At 47.7% G+C, this 18,996-nt stretch overlaps 1 protein-coding gene across 4 annotated transcripts in view; it reads left to right on the top strand.

Moving 5' to 3' along the window:
• STARD13 (StAR related lipid transfer domain containing 13) overlaps window positions 1-18,996 on the top strand; it is a 387,713-nt gene that overhangs the window by 160,732 nt on the left and 207,985 nt on the right. Inside the window, exon 1 of one of the 4 annotated variants that reach the window (XM_053307373.1) lies at window positions 7,409-8,014. The exons of the other annotated variants lie outside the window; for them this stretch is intronic. Within the exon in view, the coding sequence (XP_053163348.1) occupies window positions 7,891-8,014 (124 nt within the window). The 5' untranslated portion in view covers window positions 7,409-7,890. Of the gene's footprint in view, window positions 1-7,408; window positions 8,015-18,996 lie in introns of those variants that run through there. 4 annotated transcript variants of the gene reach the window in all.

Here is an 18,996-nt window from a genome sequence, read left to right as displayed (position 1 = left end):
CCTGGCTTGACCTTTGGTGTGTTCCTGGCTTGTATCTGACCCTCTGGCTCCTGATGACTATTCAGTTTGATCATCAGTGGGGTCTAGACTATGGGAAAACACCTACCAGTGGGGATTTGAACCGGCAACCTTCTACTTGTTAGTCATGCATTTCCCCATTGTGACACTTAAGGTGATTTATAGTGATTAAACTAATAATAACAACAATTAAATATATGGCTCCCAAAATGGAGGGGGTAAATCTCCTATATAAAGAGGCCTCTTTGTTTAAAATAAAATACAAATGATATTAAATGTGCCTTTGGGGGGAAGTATTAACAATCAAATCAAACAATAGCTTAGTTCTTGGCTTGAGTAGAAATAAATTCCAGGCTCCATAAGAAAAATGACTACATGACAAACAAATGCATCTTTAACTGAAGCAGGAATACCATCCAGTGTCAATTAGCCTAGCCATTAATTACTATGGTGATGAAGGCATTAAAAAGAAATACGTAATTAGAAGAACATGAAACCTTTTGTGCCACTGTTGCTGCAGAACATCATATTTAGCAGGGTTTTGCTCCCACAGAAGGAGGGGCAACCCAGGAAACATTGTTTTCATTCCTGAGTGCATTTAATTAACAGTGAACAAAACCAATCTACTCAACTACTAAATCCCTTCAAGGAAAAGGCTGATGTTTCTTCTTTTCTACCATGTAAAATATTTTCACTGCATTTAACATAAATTGAGGCTAGTACCACCACATAGATCAAAGGATGGTTGCATGCAAATAGGCTGTCTTTCAGCTGCCTCTCCTATTTATGTGGGCCAGAATAATGAAAAGGACGTATGTTATTAATAAGGCAGCATCTACCAATTGGCTCAGACAAGTCTTGCATTTAGTCAAGTACCCTGTCTTTTACACTGGACAGATGCTTGAGAGAGTGTATATTAATAGCCTAGAGCAGAAGTGGCCAACTGGAAACCCATGGGCAACATGTACCTGAAATGTTATTTTCTCCAGAACAGAAAGGGAAAGTTCATCATGTCTTTGTCATGAGAGCTGGTCTAGGAGAGGAGAGCTGGTCTTGCGGTAGCAAGCATGACCTGTCCCCCTAGCTAAGAAGGGTCCACCCTGGTTGCATTTGAATGGGAGATGAGAAATGTGAGCACTGTACAATATTCCGCCTCGGGGAATGGGGCCATTCTGGGAAAAGCAGAAGGTTTCAAGTTCCCTCTCTAGCTTCTCCAAGTTAGGACAAGATTTTTTTAAGGACAAGATTTTTTTTATTGAACCAACAAACTACCAAAGCATACAGTACATTGCCAAAGCACAATTATATACAAAGTGGTTGTTTGTACATGATATATCTACAAAGATTTACACACAAGGATTTGGAAACCCACAAGGTTATGAAGTATATGCAGGTAGTACTGTAACTCGGGGGTGGGGGATTACAAGGCACATCAGGTAATCGGGGGGTTACGTCTAGAGAGACTCCTGCCTGCAACCTTGGAGAATCCACTGCCAGTCTGTGTAGAGCACAGTCTGAGCTAGATAGACCAATGGTCTGACTCAGTATAAGGCAGCTTCCTATGTTCCTATGAAATAGTGGCTGACATGTTCTGCAGTGTAATGTGGGTGGTACAGACAGGCGTGGAGCCTGACCGCCAGCGGCCTGTGTGTGGCCGCAGTGGAAGCCCCACTCATCCCGCTCCCCACGTCTGGTGTCAGACGCGGGGGCTAGTCATGCACGGCCCCTTCAGGAGCTAGACTGGGGCTGGCGCTGCATTCGCTTCGCAGTGCAGCCAGGAGCGGCTCTTCCCTGCTTTAAAGGCAGGGAAGAACCACCCCGGGCTGCACCGTGAATGAAGTGGCCATTTAACTCCCGAATGGGGGCTGTGCGGCCCCCACTCGGGAGCTAAACCAGCACCCCCACATCTTATGTCAGACATGGGGGGGGGATATCGGTGCCGTGAGGCACGGCCACTGATTCGGCACAGCCCAGGTTCTTTGTACCTGTTTGCCCAATAGCAGCTCCACTCCTGGGTACAGATCTGCCCCACGCCATTGTGGGGCTCTAAATCATCCAGCGATGGTGCTGCACAAAAGGGCAGTACCAATATAGCTGACTCTTGTGCTATCACACTTCATGGATGGCTTCCATTGGGAGTAATGATTTGATTTGTATGTAACGCGTTATGCCCATTCCCAAAATGACATGCCATAAAACATTGGAAGGAACAGCAAACTGTAAGACTAGACTAATTAGATTAGAAACTGGCATAAGATGACAAAAAGTTCTTTTAAAGCATATGCATGAACTTCTGAGTCCAAACTGCTTTTCAAATAATTGCAGAAGTGGCTTTCCATTTGGTGTGGTGTATGTAGAGAAGGAATGGATTCAGTTGGAAGGAAAATAATTTTTAAAAATCAATTTGCTATGCAGAGAGCTAATCAGGTTTTTCTCTGGATTGTGGCCAGTATCTGTAACTGATATGTCCACTGGGGGTTATGATTCATTGGGCACGGATTAAGGAAATGTTCTCTATTTTTTTTTAAAATGTTGTTTGCTAGGATGGACACCTAGGCTATGGTGAGCATCCAAGGTGGGCAGAGAGTGGCACCCAGATGTTCAGCAGGCATGGAGTAGGGAGAGGATGTCCCCATGCATCTTTGCTTCCCATGGTGTCCTCTAAGTTACAAGAGATGGTTCATAGCTGCAGCAAGCATAATAGAAAATCACAGGTTTTTCAATTATATATACAGTATATTATTAATATACAGCATATGCATTTTTGAAATAGGCTGGCAGAACTGCCCTTGTAACTTCAGAATGCATTTGTTCTCCACTTTTGTAGCTGGTCTCTGCTTTACCTGTGGTTTATCGATTTACTTACTTTTACATGTATAGCCTGTGTCCTCCCAACAGCCCTATGAGAAAGGTTATGCTGAGAGATAAGTGACTGTCCCACAGTCACCTAGTCAATTTAACGGCTGAATGAGGATTTGAACTTGGATTTCCCCAGACTAGTCCAGCACACTAACTACTGTACTACGCTGGCTCAGAGTTCTTTCTTCTTGTTGTTTGTTAGTAGTGTTCATTTTTTAAATAATCAGGCAGACAGAGCTGCCCTGGTGACTTCAGGATGCATTTACTCTTCACAGAAGCAGCCTTTTGTAGCTGTTCTGTGCTCTACTTGTGGCCTGTAGAGATTTTTTCGTGTGTGTGTGTGTGTGTGTTTGTGCGCACGCACTTGTGTTTTGACCCTGCCATATTAGATACAAATCTACAGAACTACTGTCGTCCTGTTAAGCACTATAAAGCAACTGGTGTTTTCCATATTTCTCTGTACCTCTGCTGATGAGCAATTGAGATTTGTGTGCTAGTGTGTGTATTTGTATTGTGATCCCACTTGTTACCTAGAAATCTACCCTTTCCTAGTTTTTGCTAAGGCATCCACCTAGTCCTGGCTCCACCTCGGCAGCTGCCCACAATTGGCTACACCTCTCACCACCTGTGACTCCAGCTGTCACCTGCCATGCCTAGTGCCTCCCCACCCCCACCCCGTCCCAGGAACCATCAGCTGCCACTGAATTAGAGCTGCCATTTGGCAAAGAGAACAGGTCTCCTGTACCTTTAATAATGCATAGAAGAGAGAATTTCAGCAGATGTAGCTTGTTATTCAGGGAAGAGAAAGGCTGCACCTGCTGAAATCTCTCTTCTGTGCATATAGGTACAGGCAGGAAACCTGTCCTCACTTGCACATGACAGCCCCTAAGCCCAGCTGAACATGTAGCTTGGTTCAAATGCTCCAGTGGGTGAAGCAAGCCTAGGAAGAAGCAGTGTGGGCCACTGGCGTAGGGAGGCCAGCAACAGCCCATGTCTGGTTGTGGTGGCAGCCCCCCTCGCACCACCCCTACATCTGACATGGGCAGTTATCCATGCCTGATGTCAGACACGGGGGGACGTGGTCTAGTTCCCGAACAGGGCTGCGCAGCCCGTTCAGGAGTTAGATTGAGGCCAGCGCTGCATTTGCAGTGTGGACAGGAGTGGCTTGGCCTAAAGGTAGGGATAGCCGCTCCTGGCCACACTGCGGTCCCGAACGGGGCTGTGTGGTCCTGTTTGGAAGCTAGATCGGGGCCAGCGCTGCATTCGCAGTGCAGCCAGAAGCGGCGCTCCTTGCCTAAGGCAGGGAGCTGTTCCTGACTGCATTGCAAACGCAGCGCTGGGGATTTAACTCCAGAACGGGACCCCGGGGCTCCATTCAGGGGCTAATCCACACACACACACACCCGCCTCTGACACCAGACACGGCGGGCATGTCAGGGCCGCAACCCAGTCGCCTAATGGTGGCTACGCCCCTGGTGTGGGCTTCTCCAAATGTTGCTGGAGCAATACAGGAGGAGCACAGGCTGAAGTGTCCCCTTCATCCCAAAGGTAACACCAGAAAGAGTAAGACCTCAACATTTTACCTATCAAAGGTGGAGTGGAACTCAAACACAGGGGCCACTTTTTAAAGACAACTCACACTTGAAAGTAGAGAATGCTCTCACCACTCATGTGGTTTCTTGAGCCAATTGCACCCAGGATTGCAGCATCAGGGGACTATCAAAACAAATTGACTTGGAAACTAAAACTCAATAAAAACCTCTTGATTAAGCATGTTTCTCAAACTTAATTTCCTTGGCATGTGGATATCTTTAGGTGGGAAATAAAGATAGGGAGGGGGAGAAAGTATACTGAAGTGCTAACGGCCCAACAGCGCTTATTTATTTATTTATTTATTTGATTTATATACCACCCTTCCAACAGAGTGCATTTGAAGATCTATGTTCAAGCAATACGTGCAGCAAATAAGCGATTCTTTCCCTCCCATATCATGTCCACATTTCACATCCAGCAGAGTTGTTCAAGGTTGCGAAGGGCTAATGTGCGCCTTTCCCCCCCTTGAATCAGTACTTGGAACCAATACTTACTCGCTGTGACGTTTTTAATGAGTTTTTTTGTGGACAAAATCTCTCGTATTTGGGCTGACTCAGATTTAAACTCCACAGTTGTTACATAGTCTGCTGCCGAGGTGTCCAGCAGCTCCTCTTATGTGATGACTCTGGATCACTTCCATTTTTTGACTCCTGAGGATGTGGACAAGATGCTTGGAATGGTGCAGCCTACCACCTGTTCTCTTGATCCACTTGTACTCTAGTCGTCTACCTCGCCGCTTCAGCCCCTGTAGTTCTTCCGTATACCAAGGGATCAGTTCTGAAGCAGGTTGGAGAGGACACTTAGGAACGATTGTGTCCACTACCCTGGTGAGATAATTATTCCAATTCTCCCCCAGTGTCAACAGGATCACCAGCAGAGCATCCCTCCAAGGCTTCTTGGAATCCTTTTGGATCCAATAAACTTCTCAGGCGGACCATCCTAATGGGCCCCCCGCCCCTGCGGAGGTGGGGCGTGGTCATGAGTCCAACCTTAACCAGATGGTGGTCTGTCCATGACAATGGGGCAATTACCGATGCCCCCACCCACAGAACACCACCCTGTTCAGAGTGAAAGACCAGATCAAACATGTGACCAGCAATATGTATTGGTCCTGAGACCACTTGGGATAGGCCCATAGTTGTCATAGCCGCTATGAACTCCTGAGCCACACCAGACAAATTGGTCCCAAAGTGAACAGTGAAGTCCCCCAGCACCACAAGCCTGGGAGACTCCAACACCAAGGCCAAGACCAAGTCTATCAGCTCAGTTAGGGACTCCGTTGGGCAGCGGGGCAATCAGTACATTATAGCTGGCATTCTGTTATGTTATTGATATGCTCTCTTTTCTCAAATATACAAACTGCTTTGTAAGAATCATTTAAATTCACCCTCTCTCGACCAACAAAATGTTTTTGAATTGGCTCTGGTAGAAATACAGGCCACAAGTTTTATGATTAGATAGGAGAGAATGCAGAAAAATAATGATATACATGCTGCTGTAATATATGGCTCTAGCCCTATTCACACATTACATTGTACAAATTCTCAGAAGTGTGTGTGTGTGTGTGTGTGTGTGTCTGTCAGCTGAACCAGCCTCTATATGCACCTCCAAATACAGGTTTGAATTATTTATTATTTATTTATTTGTTTGTTTGTTCAATTTTTAGACCGCCCTTACAAAATAGCTCAGGGCGGTTCACAAACATCAAAGACCCTTTAAAACAATTTAAGAGCACTGGAAGGCCAGGCCGAACAGGTAGTACTTGAATTAGTATTTGGAGCTCCTTTGCTTACTAATTTAAACTAGTGTTTGGAGCACATGTAAAGAGGTAGTTTGCACATGACCTCCCCCTGCACCACCACCCCATGCAAAAAGGAACATGACACTGAGATGTCCATGGAAGATGTCACAAAGGGCGTGTTCTCAGCATGTTCCTCTTCTGGGCTGTTCAATGGCGCGGGGTAGTATTGTCCAAACTAGCCCAAAGTGTGTGTGGAACACACACAGATTGTACATGCATTGAACATAAAGCGTGAACAGAGTTCCGTTCTTGCACTATTTGTGTGCACATAAGAACGTAAGAACAGCCCTGTTGGATCAGGCCCAAGGCCTAACCAGTCCAGTATCCTATTTCACACAGTGGCCACCAGATGCCCCTGAGAAGCGCACAGGCAAGAGGTGAGGGCAGCATGCCTTTCCACAACATACACATGTTGTTGAAAGGAAGCAAATTAGAATATTTATACGCATCCTTATCTTGAAAAGACCCAGAATGTTGACATGAAGGTGTTTAAAACTAACTGTGCATTCTAGCCAATGTTGTTTTCCCCACACGACAGATGCAGGAAATGCCAAAATAGCTGCTTTTAGGGTCAGGTGTGAAACATCCTAGCTGGAGGCACTCCTTTTAAGTGCTGTTGGCCGGCATGCTTCATTAAGCGCAACCCAGATATGACTGAGCTTGATTGACCAGCACCACATACTTTGGTAGGATGTCAGGTTCAAGATGAATTCATCCTTTGGGGTTAGCTCATCTGTACCATACTGGCAATATACTGAATTGCAATTTATGTGCATCCCTGTTCTTCCTTGTTTTGTTCTAGTGGCAGTCTGTATGCGTCCCTTGGCATTACTGCCTGTCGGTTCCTTCTTGCGCAGTACAATCTTAGGCCTGTCTACTCGGAGGTAAGACCCATCGAGCTCAGTGGGGACTTACTCCCAGGGAGGTGTGCGTGCATAGCATTGCTAGTAGGCAACCTGGACTGGGCCTTGAGCTGCTGATGTTTCCTCTACCGCCGCCGGGGCCCCTTTGGACTACAGCCAAGGTCTTCTTGAATCGCCTTTGCTGCAGCTCTGGCGAAGTCACCGAGCATTCCTCGGACGGGCACGCTTGCCGTGAGGAGACAGCAGCCCTATAATAGCGCTGGGGCTTTTGCCCGGGCACCGTGCCCACCAGGGGTGGAATTGCTGGGGAGAGAAGTGGCGAAGTGCGCCTGCTAAAGGAAGGGGCCTCGGCGATGACCCCTCCGCCGGGGGCGGCTTCAGCGAGGAAGCTGGAAGGAGGGTGACCGGAGAGAGTTCAGCAGCTCACCCCTCCGGGGGCGGAGGGAGGAGAAGGGTGGGGAAAGCACTGCCGAGGAGCCAAGTGCCTCTACACCGCCGCTCGGCGCTCCCGCGGGACTTCAAGGCTCCGGGCAGCCCCGCTGCAGGCAGGAGGCGATCAGGCCATGGAGCAGCTCAGCAACTCTCCTCCAGGCGACGGCTGCTGCTGCTCGTGGGCAGCGGCGGGGCTTTGCTAGCGCGCTGCTGGTGGGGCTCCGCGCTCCCCATGTGGCTGAACGTCTGCGGGACCTTGTCGCAGCAGCAGCAGCAGCGTGGAGAGTGGAGCCCGCGGAGGCATGCACGCCAGCCCGTGCTAGGATGAGCTGCAAGCGCCGGTCTGCAAAGCCTAACCTCAGGAGGTCCTTCAGCGAGCAGCTGCGCGATTCCACGGCCAAAGCCTGGGATTTACTCTGGAAAAACGTCCGGGAGAGGCGGCTGGCAGGTCAGTTAGTGAGTCGCAGCACAGCATCCGCTGCTTTCTCCTTGGGGCGGAGTGGGGGGAGCGGAGCGCGCCTGGAGGCTTGGCAACCTCCCAGAGCAATGCATCCCGCCGGCTTCTAAGGGCGCTGCCATGCCTCTCGCCCGCCGCGCTGCGCGGATGCCTGCCCGAGTGCTCTGGCTTCCGATGCAGCCACACGTGCTGCAGCCGCAGGGGCCAGAATTCCACTTGCGCTCTGTGAGAGCGGGCTGAAGTTTTGCTGCGCCGGCCCGTTTGCACGAGTGACACGTCGGGTTTTGCATTTCCCGCCTCTGTAACTCGAATGGACAACTTGCATTGGTTCGCTCCCTGCTCGGTCGGGAAGGCAAGCCTTGAGAGTCTGTCTCTGTGTGCTCTTTGGTGTCTTGGGGCTTGCCTTGAGTTGGTACGCCAACCACTGCGTGCACGAGTGCGTGTTGCTGCTGGGGGAGAGCGCTGCTGCTGGGATCAGGATGTTGCATGGGCAGGGCTGGCTGGAGGTGAAGAGAAGCAGCCAACCGAGTGGGGCAGCGGGTTCGGAGGCACTGCTCCGGGCAGCAGATGGCCCATAATTTAGTTTATTGTTATATTTTTGATACCATGGAGGCACTGTTTGTATTTTCTGCCCCATGCACCAAAATGTCCTGGGCGATCCCTGGGACGTTGTTCAGAAGCTCAGCTGTGTGCACGAAAGTGACTTTGTAGTGTGCGTTAGGGACTCTTTTCTATCAGGAAGACGGTGCATCCGAAGCTGTGTGCAGGAAAATGGACTGGTACACTGCACCAGAGTGTAAGTGTGCGCACGAAAACAACTCTGGCAGTGCTGAGCTAGATGGATTATTGCTCCAGACTCCTCTTTTTTTTCTTGAGCCCATGAGACCATCATGGGTACACTTTTATGCATCTCTGGATTGTACTTGCTTGCATTATTGTGACTGTGAACCATGAATGTATATGCATCGTACTAATAACAATCAGTAATTAGTTTATTTCTGCATTCCTAAGTGCAGAACATGGGTGCGTGCATGTTCTGCTGAAATGAATGGTTTACTTCCCGCTAAGTAAAAGGTCAGCATCTAGGGCTATACTTCTCGGTGAGGATGAACTGTAGGAATTTCTAAACATTCTCACAATCCCCACCCCCACTTCCCCCATGGAATGAGAGCCGGTCTTGTGGTAGTGAGCATGAATTGTCCCCTCTGCTATGCAGGGTCCACCCTGGTTTGCATCTGAATGGGAGACTACATGTTTGCGCATTGTAAGATATTCCCCTTAGGGGATGGGGATGCTCAGGGAAGAATATTTGCATACTTGCATGCAGAAGGTTCCACATTCTTGGCTTCTCCAAGATAGGGCTGAGAGAGACACTGCCAGTCTGTGTAGACGATACTGAACTAGATGTACAAATGGTCTGATTCAATATAAGGCAGCTTCCTATGTTCCTTCTCCCTTTAGAGGTTAAGACTCTGTGTGAAGCCTTACGCCACACACCCATAGGCAGGGAAACCCACCATTCTCATTGCAGTGTTCTCTGGCCTTGTTAAGTTCCCCAGCATCCATCTCTGTGTTGTCATACGGTTCACAAGTCAGACTTCTGTATCCTCCATCGCTGCTTAGGGAATCCTGCTGTATATCCAAACCAGAGTCTCTGTACATTTGGTATAGTATGTATACCATAGCTTGAGTTCCATAGCTTGAGTTCATCGTTGGCTTACAGGAGAGCTCTTAAAACCTATCTGTTTGTCCTGGCCTTCCAGGGTTTTTAAACAGTTTTAAATGCTTTAATTGTTAATGGATATATGCTGTTTTTAAATTGTTTTGTAATGATTATTTTTAAAGGACTGATTCACGGGTTTTAGTTTTGCTTCTGTGCACCACCCAGAGCCGTTTGGATGGGGTGGTATATACATGTAATAAATAAATAAATAAATAAATAAATAGTATGTGTATGCGCCCAACTATGCATGTGCACTCACATGGGAAAAGCAGTAGCACATCATGGAGTGTTTGCTTAGGAGCACTCTCTGTGTGGCCATGGTAGCTCCGTGCAAATTCCTAGAAGAATCTCTTTACAGCTGTGAAGTGTACAGCTGGTCTCTTTTGATGTGCTTTACCAAGCTGTTTTCAGTCCATTGCTTCAGTTCACAATCATGTGTTCTTCTGTGCAGCTTTCTATCTGTCCTTCCACCTGGATTGTTTTTCCTTATCTTCTTAAATATGAGGGCTTCTCAGCTCCTCCATCACTGATCTCCATTTCATTTCATATTAGCAAACCAGGCTGTAGGGACATAGGCAGGTCCTGAAAAGCAACTCTTGTCTCCAGAAGGGCAAGGTAGGCACGTCTCTTCCTCCAGTTTTGTACTGTAACTAGTAGCTAACGGCATGAGGGAGGGGGTGCTTGCATCTCACTGTGTCCCTTTTTGGTACTTTTGGCAGGTCTACACAGCAGTTTCTTTCGGCACGAAACCAAAAGTGTGAGAATCACACAGGAAGAATACAAATGTCTTCTGTTCCCACTCTTGTTACTGCCCTGCCCCAGAAATTCCTCACTTCTTATTTCAGAAGGCACTATTGGTGCCATGTATGATGCTTCCACCTCTAAGATATAGCGGACTAAAGAACAAGGGAGAGCGGGAGACCACTGCAGTACCAGATCTCAGGGTATGCAGAATCTTTGGGCATGTGTTTTTAATTAAAACTTGTTGCATTAGATATCAAAAGAGATACCACTTTTCTGATCAACAATTAAAGGGAAACTAGTGGGCCAGGGCACGGAGCATCTGTGCCTCTAGCTGGCCTGCTGGCGCGGCCGGGCCCGCCACCGCGGCCGGACCCACCGCCTTGTCTCCGCGGCCCGCCGCCGCCTTGCCTCCGCGGCCGGGCCCGCCACCACCGCCTTGCCTCCGCGGCCGGGCCCGCCGCCTTGCCTCCGCAGCCACCCAGCCAGGCAATTCTCCTGGGTGCGCCAGGACCAATCAGGCGCCCCCGCAGCCCAGCCAATCAGCTGGGCTGCCGGGACGCATTTTTCCTGGGCACACCCAGGAGAAATATATATAGATAGATAGTCAATCATAATTACAATTCTAGAATTCTTCTGTATTTACTGGTACTAAAGAGGCACTTTCTAGTCCTTTGAATCCCATAACAAACAAACAAAAATAAATCCAAATCGATTATGTCTAATTGACAATGTACTCAAGAAACAAGGCAGACGATAATCCATTTATTCCCCTGGTGGTCAATAGAAGGGTTGCTGTTGTTTTAGGATTTCTCCTCCTCCATTCATGTTTCAAGAGCTTTCCAAACATGAATTTGGCATTCTTGCAACCTCTCTAGTACCAGTAAATACAGAAGCATTCTAGAATTGTAATTATTTATCTTACAATTATTTATTTATTATTTTTCTGTGTAAACCCCCCTGAGTCATTTCTGAAAGGGCGGTATAGAAATCGAATAAATAAATAAATATGATGATGATGATGATGATGATGATGATGATGATGATGATGATGATTGACTATTTCCCTTTAATTGTTGATCAGAAAAGTGGTATCTCTTTTGGTATCTAATGCAACAAGTTTTAATTAAAAGCACATGCCCTTTGGGCATGTTATTCAGTTTGTTATGAGCAATATTTATGCTCTTCTTTCTATTCATAGAACACACAAGGCAGCCTAGAACAGAGTTTAAAATACATCATATCATTAATATGAAGAATGTAGTTCAATAAAGAGAAGAGAGTAAAACAACAATATCCACAGACATATAGCCATTTTAAAAAACAGCCATGAAGAGCCCCCCACCCCTCAAAGCCACCTGGAATAAAAATGTGCTTTTGTGGCTATGAAAGGCCATTAGAGAGAGAACAAGTTAGGCTTCCTGCAAGAAGGAATTCTGTAACTTGAGTGCAGCCTCAAAGAAGACCTCCTTACATCTTGATATTGGTGGCATATGAAGGAAAGCCTCTCCACTAGAAGATTGCAAAGCATGGGTTGGTTTATATGGAAGAAGATGGTCATTGGCCATTTAAGGCTTTAAAGGTCAAAATCAATACTTTGAATTGGGCCCAGAAACTGACTGGGAGCCTGTGCAGTTGTTCTAGCAAGGAAGTCAACTGATCCTGATAATTGTCCCCTATCAGCAATCTGGCCACAGCATTCTGGACCAGTTGCAGTTTCTGACACTGTTCAATGGCAGCTCTATAGTGCATTGCATTCAGAGAACGGTGTGTAGTTACCATCTTCTGCCAATGAAATTTTAGTTCCTTGACTGAGCAGAAACCTTGGACTGCCTGTCGTTAGGCTACAGGCAGTTCCTTGAATAGATTTAAAATGATGGAATAAAAACAGCGTGCTAAGGTGGTTGGAGTACGGAAGCCCAAACCAGTTATGATGCTCTCATTTCGGCTAGTGACGATTTGGTGGAGAAGATAACCCTTTATTTGATTAAAATGATGGATTTGACAAGGGAGCATAATGCACACCCATGATAGCAATAGCCACAATTGAATGCAAAAAATTCTCTGTTATACCCAAATGACTTCAGTGGTTTTACAGCTGCTCATCCTTTCAGGGCTTTCCAACCTGGACTACAACTCCTAATGGTCTTTGGCCATTGTGGCTGGGAATGGTGGGAGTAAAAGCCCAGCAACATCTGAGGAAGCCCTGCTCTATAGGGAAAGAGCCACATTAGAAAAAAAGCTGCTCAACGTTTTTGTTGATGGAACCCTACTTAAGTCTTTGTGCTCTTGCGTAAGACCTTCTTAAATGCCTGCAGCAGTGTGGGCAGATCACAGAGTTATGCTGCGGAGCAAATGGGCAGATTACGACACATCTCGCCATAGTGGCGGAGGAGATCCTGTCTTGTGGTAGCAAGCATGACTTGTCCCCTTTGCTAAGCAGGGTCCACCCTGGTTTGCATATGAATGGGCGACATGTATGAGCACTGTAAGTTATTCCCCTTAGGGGATGGGGCCGCTCTCGGAAGAGCACCTGCATGCTTGAATGCAGAAGGTTCCAAGATCCCTCTCTGGCATCTCCAAGATAGGACTGGGAAAGATTCCTGTCTTCAACCTTGGAGAAGCCGCATGTTCCTGTGACTGTGACCAAGTAACCGTTGCACTTGCGTAGTCTGTCCAGGCTAACAGCTTAATTTTTCAAGACCTCTCCTGTCTTGGGATTCTTTATCTTGAATTCACTCTGTGCAGCTTTCGGTCTGTCTCCCCTTGTTCCTGGTTAGCATTACCAGCCCTCCTTCCAACTGTAAGTAGTTCTGGTACACTAGGGCTGTTCAGGAACCTAGCCACCACAGAAGGCTTGTTTGTACTCAAAAGGCCAATATTATGCAATACTAGCCGACCCCGCACAGAGCATCTGTGCGGCACTTTGGGGCCGCCCACGCTCTCTTCCTCTTCCCTCCGGCCCTGCACTCTCCAGCCCTCCTCCCCTCCCATTCCTCCCCAAACACAGAGCCGCGGCAGGTGGCCAAGAAGGTCCCCCGCCTCCGTTTTCTCTCCCTCCTGTCCGCCTGCCACCACTACGGCTTTTCTCTCCCCCCTCCACCCACCCGCTGCCTGCCGCCACTTTTCTCTCCCCTGCCCGCTGCCCGCCGCTGCCTTTCTCTCCCCCCACCCGCTGCCCGCCGCTGCCTTTCTCACCCGCTGCCCACCACTGCCTTTCTCTCCCGCTGCCCGCTGCCGCCTTTCTCTCCCCCGTCCGCTGCCCGCCACCGCCTTTCTCTCCCGCTGCCTGCCGCCGCCTTTCTCTCCCCCCACCAGCTGCCCACCGCCGCCTTTCTCTCCCGCCGCCCGCCACCCACCGCCGCCTTTCTCTCCCCCGTCCACTGCCCACCACCGCCTTTCTCTCCCAATGCCCGCCACCGCCTTTCTCTCCCGCTGCCTGCTGTCGCCTTTCTCTCCCCCATCCGCTGCCCGCCGCCGCCTTTCTCTCCCCCATCCGCTGCCCGCCGCCGCCTTTCTCTCCCCCATCCGCTGCCCGCCACCGCCTTTCTCTCCCCCCACCAGCTGCCCACCGCCGCCTTTCTCTCCCGCCGCCCGCCGCCGCCTTTCTCTCCCCCGTCTGCTGCCCACCACCGCCTTTCTCTCCCAATGCCCGCCACCGCCTTTCTCTCCCGCTGCCCGCTGTCGCCTTTTCTCCCCCCATCTGCTGCCTGCCGCCGCCTTTCTCTCCCCCATCCGCTGCCCGCCACCGCCTTTCTCTCCCCCCGCCCGCTGCCCGCCGCCGCCTTTCTCTCCCCCTGCCCACCACCGCCTTTCTCTCCCCCTGCCCACTGCCGCCTTTCTCTCCCCCGCCCGCTGCCCGCCGCCGCCTTTCTCTCCCCCGTCTGCTGCCCGTCGCCGCCTTTCTCTCCCGCTGCCCGCCGCCGCCTTTCTTTCCCCACTCCTCACCCCGCCGCGACCACCACTGTCACTTTCTTCCCCCTCTCCTCCTCAGTCCTCCTCACTTCGGAACTCTCACAGCATGTCGCGAGAATTCCGCCGCCAAATCCTGGGCACGCATGTCCCAAGAGAATTAAATATATAGAAGCCCACTCACCCCTTCTGGCGCCAGACCAGGATCAGTCCATCCTGCTACCTCCCCCATCCCAGCCCAGGCTTCAGCCGAGACGGGCCCCCCCTCACAACTGCTGGGCCAACTGCGCCCAGCCAGTCAGGTGCCTCTGTCGGCCAAACGGAGCTCAGCCAATCAGATGCCTCCCTCGCTGGCACGCATTGCCTTGCCACATCCCCACACTGGCTGGCTAAGAGAATTAATTATAAAGATTTGCATTCCTAGTGCAAAAGTCAAGAATTCATTGAATATGAATATGAATATGATGAATATTTATATACTGCTTTTGAACCAAAGTTCCTAAAGCCATTTACATGCAGAAATTAAATAATTAAATAAATAAATGGCTCCCTGTCCCCAAAGGACTCACAATCTCAAAAAGAAACAAGAAAGACACCAGCAACAGCCACTGGAAGGATGCTGTGCTGAGGTTGGATAGGGCCAATTGCTCTCCCACTGCTAAATGAAGAGAATCACCACTTCTAAAATGTGCTTCTTTGCTCAGTTCAGCAACCTCAGTTCAGAAAGTATGTATTTTGGCCAGTAAGGTGACTGTTTTAATTCCCTGTCCAAGGAGACTGTTAGACAATATTCTCAAAAAGTGGTAGTCCCATATCACTTGAAAGACTAACTTTTTTGTGGCAGGCATGGAGTCCACATTCTCAGAGTTTATATAGCTAAGGGGATTAGCTTATAGCAAAATGGTGCAACTCATGTTTTGCATACAGAAGACACAGGATTCAATCTTGGCCTCTTCAGTTAAAGGATCTCAGGCAGCAGAGCTAGGAAAGATCAGTGGTCAAAGTCTTGAGAGCCAGGAAGAATATCTGAATCATTGAGGCATTGCGCACAATCCTGAGAGGGGCTGAGAGGGTGGGGTGGGGGAGGCAGGGATGAACCTTGCCTCCCAGATGATTGGTGCTCTCCTCTTCACTGCACACCCACATGATCGAAGCAGCGCAGATCTCCGGAAGCTGGGAAAATGAGTCCCGGCCTCCAGGAATCCCAAAATGCACTGCGAGGGCAGCGTGGTGCATTGAAGGATTCCCCCCCAAGCCAGGCGCTCGGCACTCAGCTCTGTGACTGCTTGGGCTGCATCAGCCCAAGTATTCACGTGACTCCAGACCTGGGGATGAGGGCATGCTCTTACCCTCTAACCCCGCTTAAGGGCTAGGGCAAAAACCCAGACTAGCGTGAGCAGAAGCACCAGGATCAGGAGAGATCCTGGCACTCCACATGAGCAGCCCAACTCAGGCTGGGTTGCTCTTGCCTGGGTTGGGCTGCTCGTGTGCATAGTCTCAGTAGGTTTTAAAACTGGCATATTATCCATGGAGCTATCCAGAAACATAGCACTAGCTCGTTACACTTTCCCAGGTTCACTGAATACCTACATTTCTTTCTTTACGATCTTCGATTAACTGCTCCTTTTTAATCTTCTCTTCTGACTCTTGGCAGGAGAAATTTCCTGATCTAATTGGAAATTGCTTTTTGTAATGCTTATCCTGCCTTTCCCAGCTCACTGCCTTTCCTGCTATATCCGTGTTCTTACCAACAACTCTTCTTTCTGGCCAAGTCTTGAATATCCATTTGTCCCTGTTAGATTGCATTTTGTAAACCAATAACCAATCTGAGGCTGTATAGCAGTTGTTGGATTACATCTCCTATCATCCCCAGCCCTAATGGCCAGTAGCCAGGAATTATGGGAGCTGTAGTTCAACAATACCTGGAGGGCCTCAGGTTGGCCAACCCTGCTGTAAACACTTGATGGATTGAGCTGTGGTCTACCTCCTGGTGTCATGTTTTGGTTTTTCCTCCAGAATCCCCACCCAACCTAGCACCTGTCCTAAAGTTTAAAACTGGAATTGATTTCTGAGATTGCTTTGCACTTTGCTTTGATTCTGATCACTTGATGAAGTAAAACAAAAGCCAAGGTGTTAAAAACAGAAGAACACTATCTTTTTAATATATATTTCTCTTAGGTGTACGCATTGCTAATCCCATACCTGGCAGCTCTCATGAGAGTTCGTGAGCAGCTCCCGGATAGCAATGGGGATGTGTGGGTGGGAGAAAAGAAACTGCTGGCCAGGAGAACAGCCAAGCGGCGGCCATCGGGCAGGGAGAGCGAGAAGAATGTGGTGCTAGGGAGGGCGAGAGGAAAGTCAAGAAGAGAACTAGAGGCACAGATGCTCTGTGTAGTATCTTCAGCTAGTATGTATTATTGCTTGGATATTAGAATCGTCTGCAATGAGTAGGGCTTTGCTTGGTTTGAATGGGGTTAGGTTTTAAGGGGTCTCTTGAATTCTATTCGGACAGGGTTTTCAAACTACCTGATAATATAAGAAATTGTTAGCCCTACGTCAAGAACTGGATCAAATTATACGTCCACCCTGCTCATGTGCAGGAGGAGCATGGATGCACATGTTCCACTGCCACCTGGTGGACCATTCCACTACTACCTAATCACATGATGTGATTCTTCTGAACCCTCACTCAGTGTACAGATTAAATGCTACTTCGATTAGGTGACAGTGGGGCAGTATGCTGAGTGGAGAAGAGATGTGTGCCCCCTTCTGCACCTGACATGATTAAGAGGGCCAGTCAGGGTGCTTATCTGTACTGGTCCCAAAATATTCTTATGCTAGCAAAGGAATACAGAATTTGGTTACAGGAGACTCTGTGTATCCTAATCACATTAGTTGCTTCTAAAAAAGGCACTTACCACTGTTGGCATTGTGAATGAGCTGAGCAGAACCCTTGGCTCTTCCAATGGCAAAGAGCTGCAGTGTTTAATGGTAAGTGGCGAAACTGCCTTCTGATTAGAAAAATAGAAACATTGCACTATTTTCTCAAAAATCACAAATTTGATTTAAATTGTTAAAATAAATAATATTATGGTTTTATTTATTTACATCCATCCATGTACATGGTGCTATCTGTGTACACAGTGCTTTGCGAAGAAAGAGGACTGGTCCCTGCCCCAGGGGGCTTACAGTCAAGATATTGACTGTAGAAGAGCCAGCGTGGTATAGTGGTTAGAGTGCTGGACTAGGACCAGGGAGACCCGAGTTCAAATCCCCATTCAGCCATGAAACTAGCTGGGTGACTCTGGGCCAGTCACTTCTCTCTCAGCCTAACCTACTTCACAGGGTTGTTGTGAGGAGAAACTCAAGTATGTAGTACACCACTCTGGGCTCCTTGGTGGAAGAGCGGGATATAAATGTAATAATAATAATAATAATAATAATAATAATAATATGAGGAAAACAGGTGAAGGGAATGGAAATGGGATAGACAGGGGAATAATATTTTATTTAGGCTTAGTTATAGTAAGCTCTGTGGGCTTCTTGTGCCAAAGAGGTAATGGCTTAAGTTGGGCTTTAAGAAGGGATTTGATGGGAAGAAAAGAGGAGGCATCACACAAGTGTTCCAGGAGGAAGTTCCAGACATAAGGGGTATCAAGTGAGAAAGGGGAGAGCACATTTGAGGGAGCAGGAGACCTTCAAAAGGTTTTGGGTGGTGGAACTGGAGGAGCGAAAGTCACAGGCAGGAGTTTAAGAAGATGTGAGAGCTGAGAGGTAGGGATGATTTTAAAAATTAGCAAATTCACCTTCAGCAAGTTACAATATTTATTTATTTAAAAATATTTATATCCCACCCCTCCAGTGCAATACTGTTCAGGGTGGGTCACAACTCTTCGGGGCAGCTTACAGTAATACTGTTATTGTTACAACACAGTTTTATAGGATTTATTTATTTATTACATTTCTATACCACCCAAATCTTGTTTCTCGGGGCAGTTTACAATTAAAATTTAAAACATAAAATCACTTAACAATTAAAATAATTTAAAACATTAAAAACATTAAAATATTTAAAACCCAGTATTTTTTTAAAAAAAAAGACACACACACACACCCTTTTTTTAGAACCATAGATCTAATTAAAAGCCAGGGTGAATAAATGCATCTTCAGTGCCTTTTTAAAAGTTGCCAGAGATGGGGAGTCTCTTATCTCCACAGGGAGTGCATTCTGTAGTTTTTTAATGCTCGTTTCAGGCTTGTGAGGAGCAATTCTAATAGGAATGAAAAGTTCACAGTTTTAAAAACAATCTTAGTCAATGCATGGACCAAAGTTAGGCACTGAACAAATGAAAGCCTAGATTTACAAGTAGTAGATCAATAGACATTTATAGGTACACCTTTAGTGCCGTGCATTCATGACAGTCTGTCTATATGATTTGCTTTAGTTTCTGTTTAAGCTAAGTGGAACATTATTATTGTTTCTTGATCAAGACTCTTCAGTAAATTCAGATGAAATGGATGAACCCAAGTATAGAATCAGCTAAACAATTCAAAGTTATGTTCAAACAATATTTCATTGTAGAGCCTATTTTCAAAA

The sequence above is a fragment of the Hemicordylus capensis genome, chromosome 3 (genome assembly GCF_027244095.1).
Source record: "Hemicordylus capensis ecotype Gifberg chromosome 3, rHemCap1.1.pri, whole genome shotgun sequence".
Classification (NCBI taxonomy): Eukaryota; Metazoa; Chordata; class Lepidosauria; order Squamata; family Cordylidae; genus Hemicordylus; species Hemicordylus capensis.
Note: the sequence above shows the minus strand (reverse complement) of the source record. Positions and strands in the feature narration are given on the sequence as shown.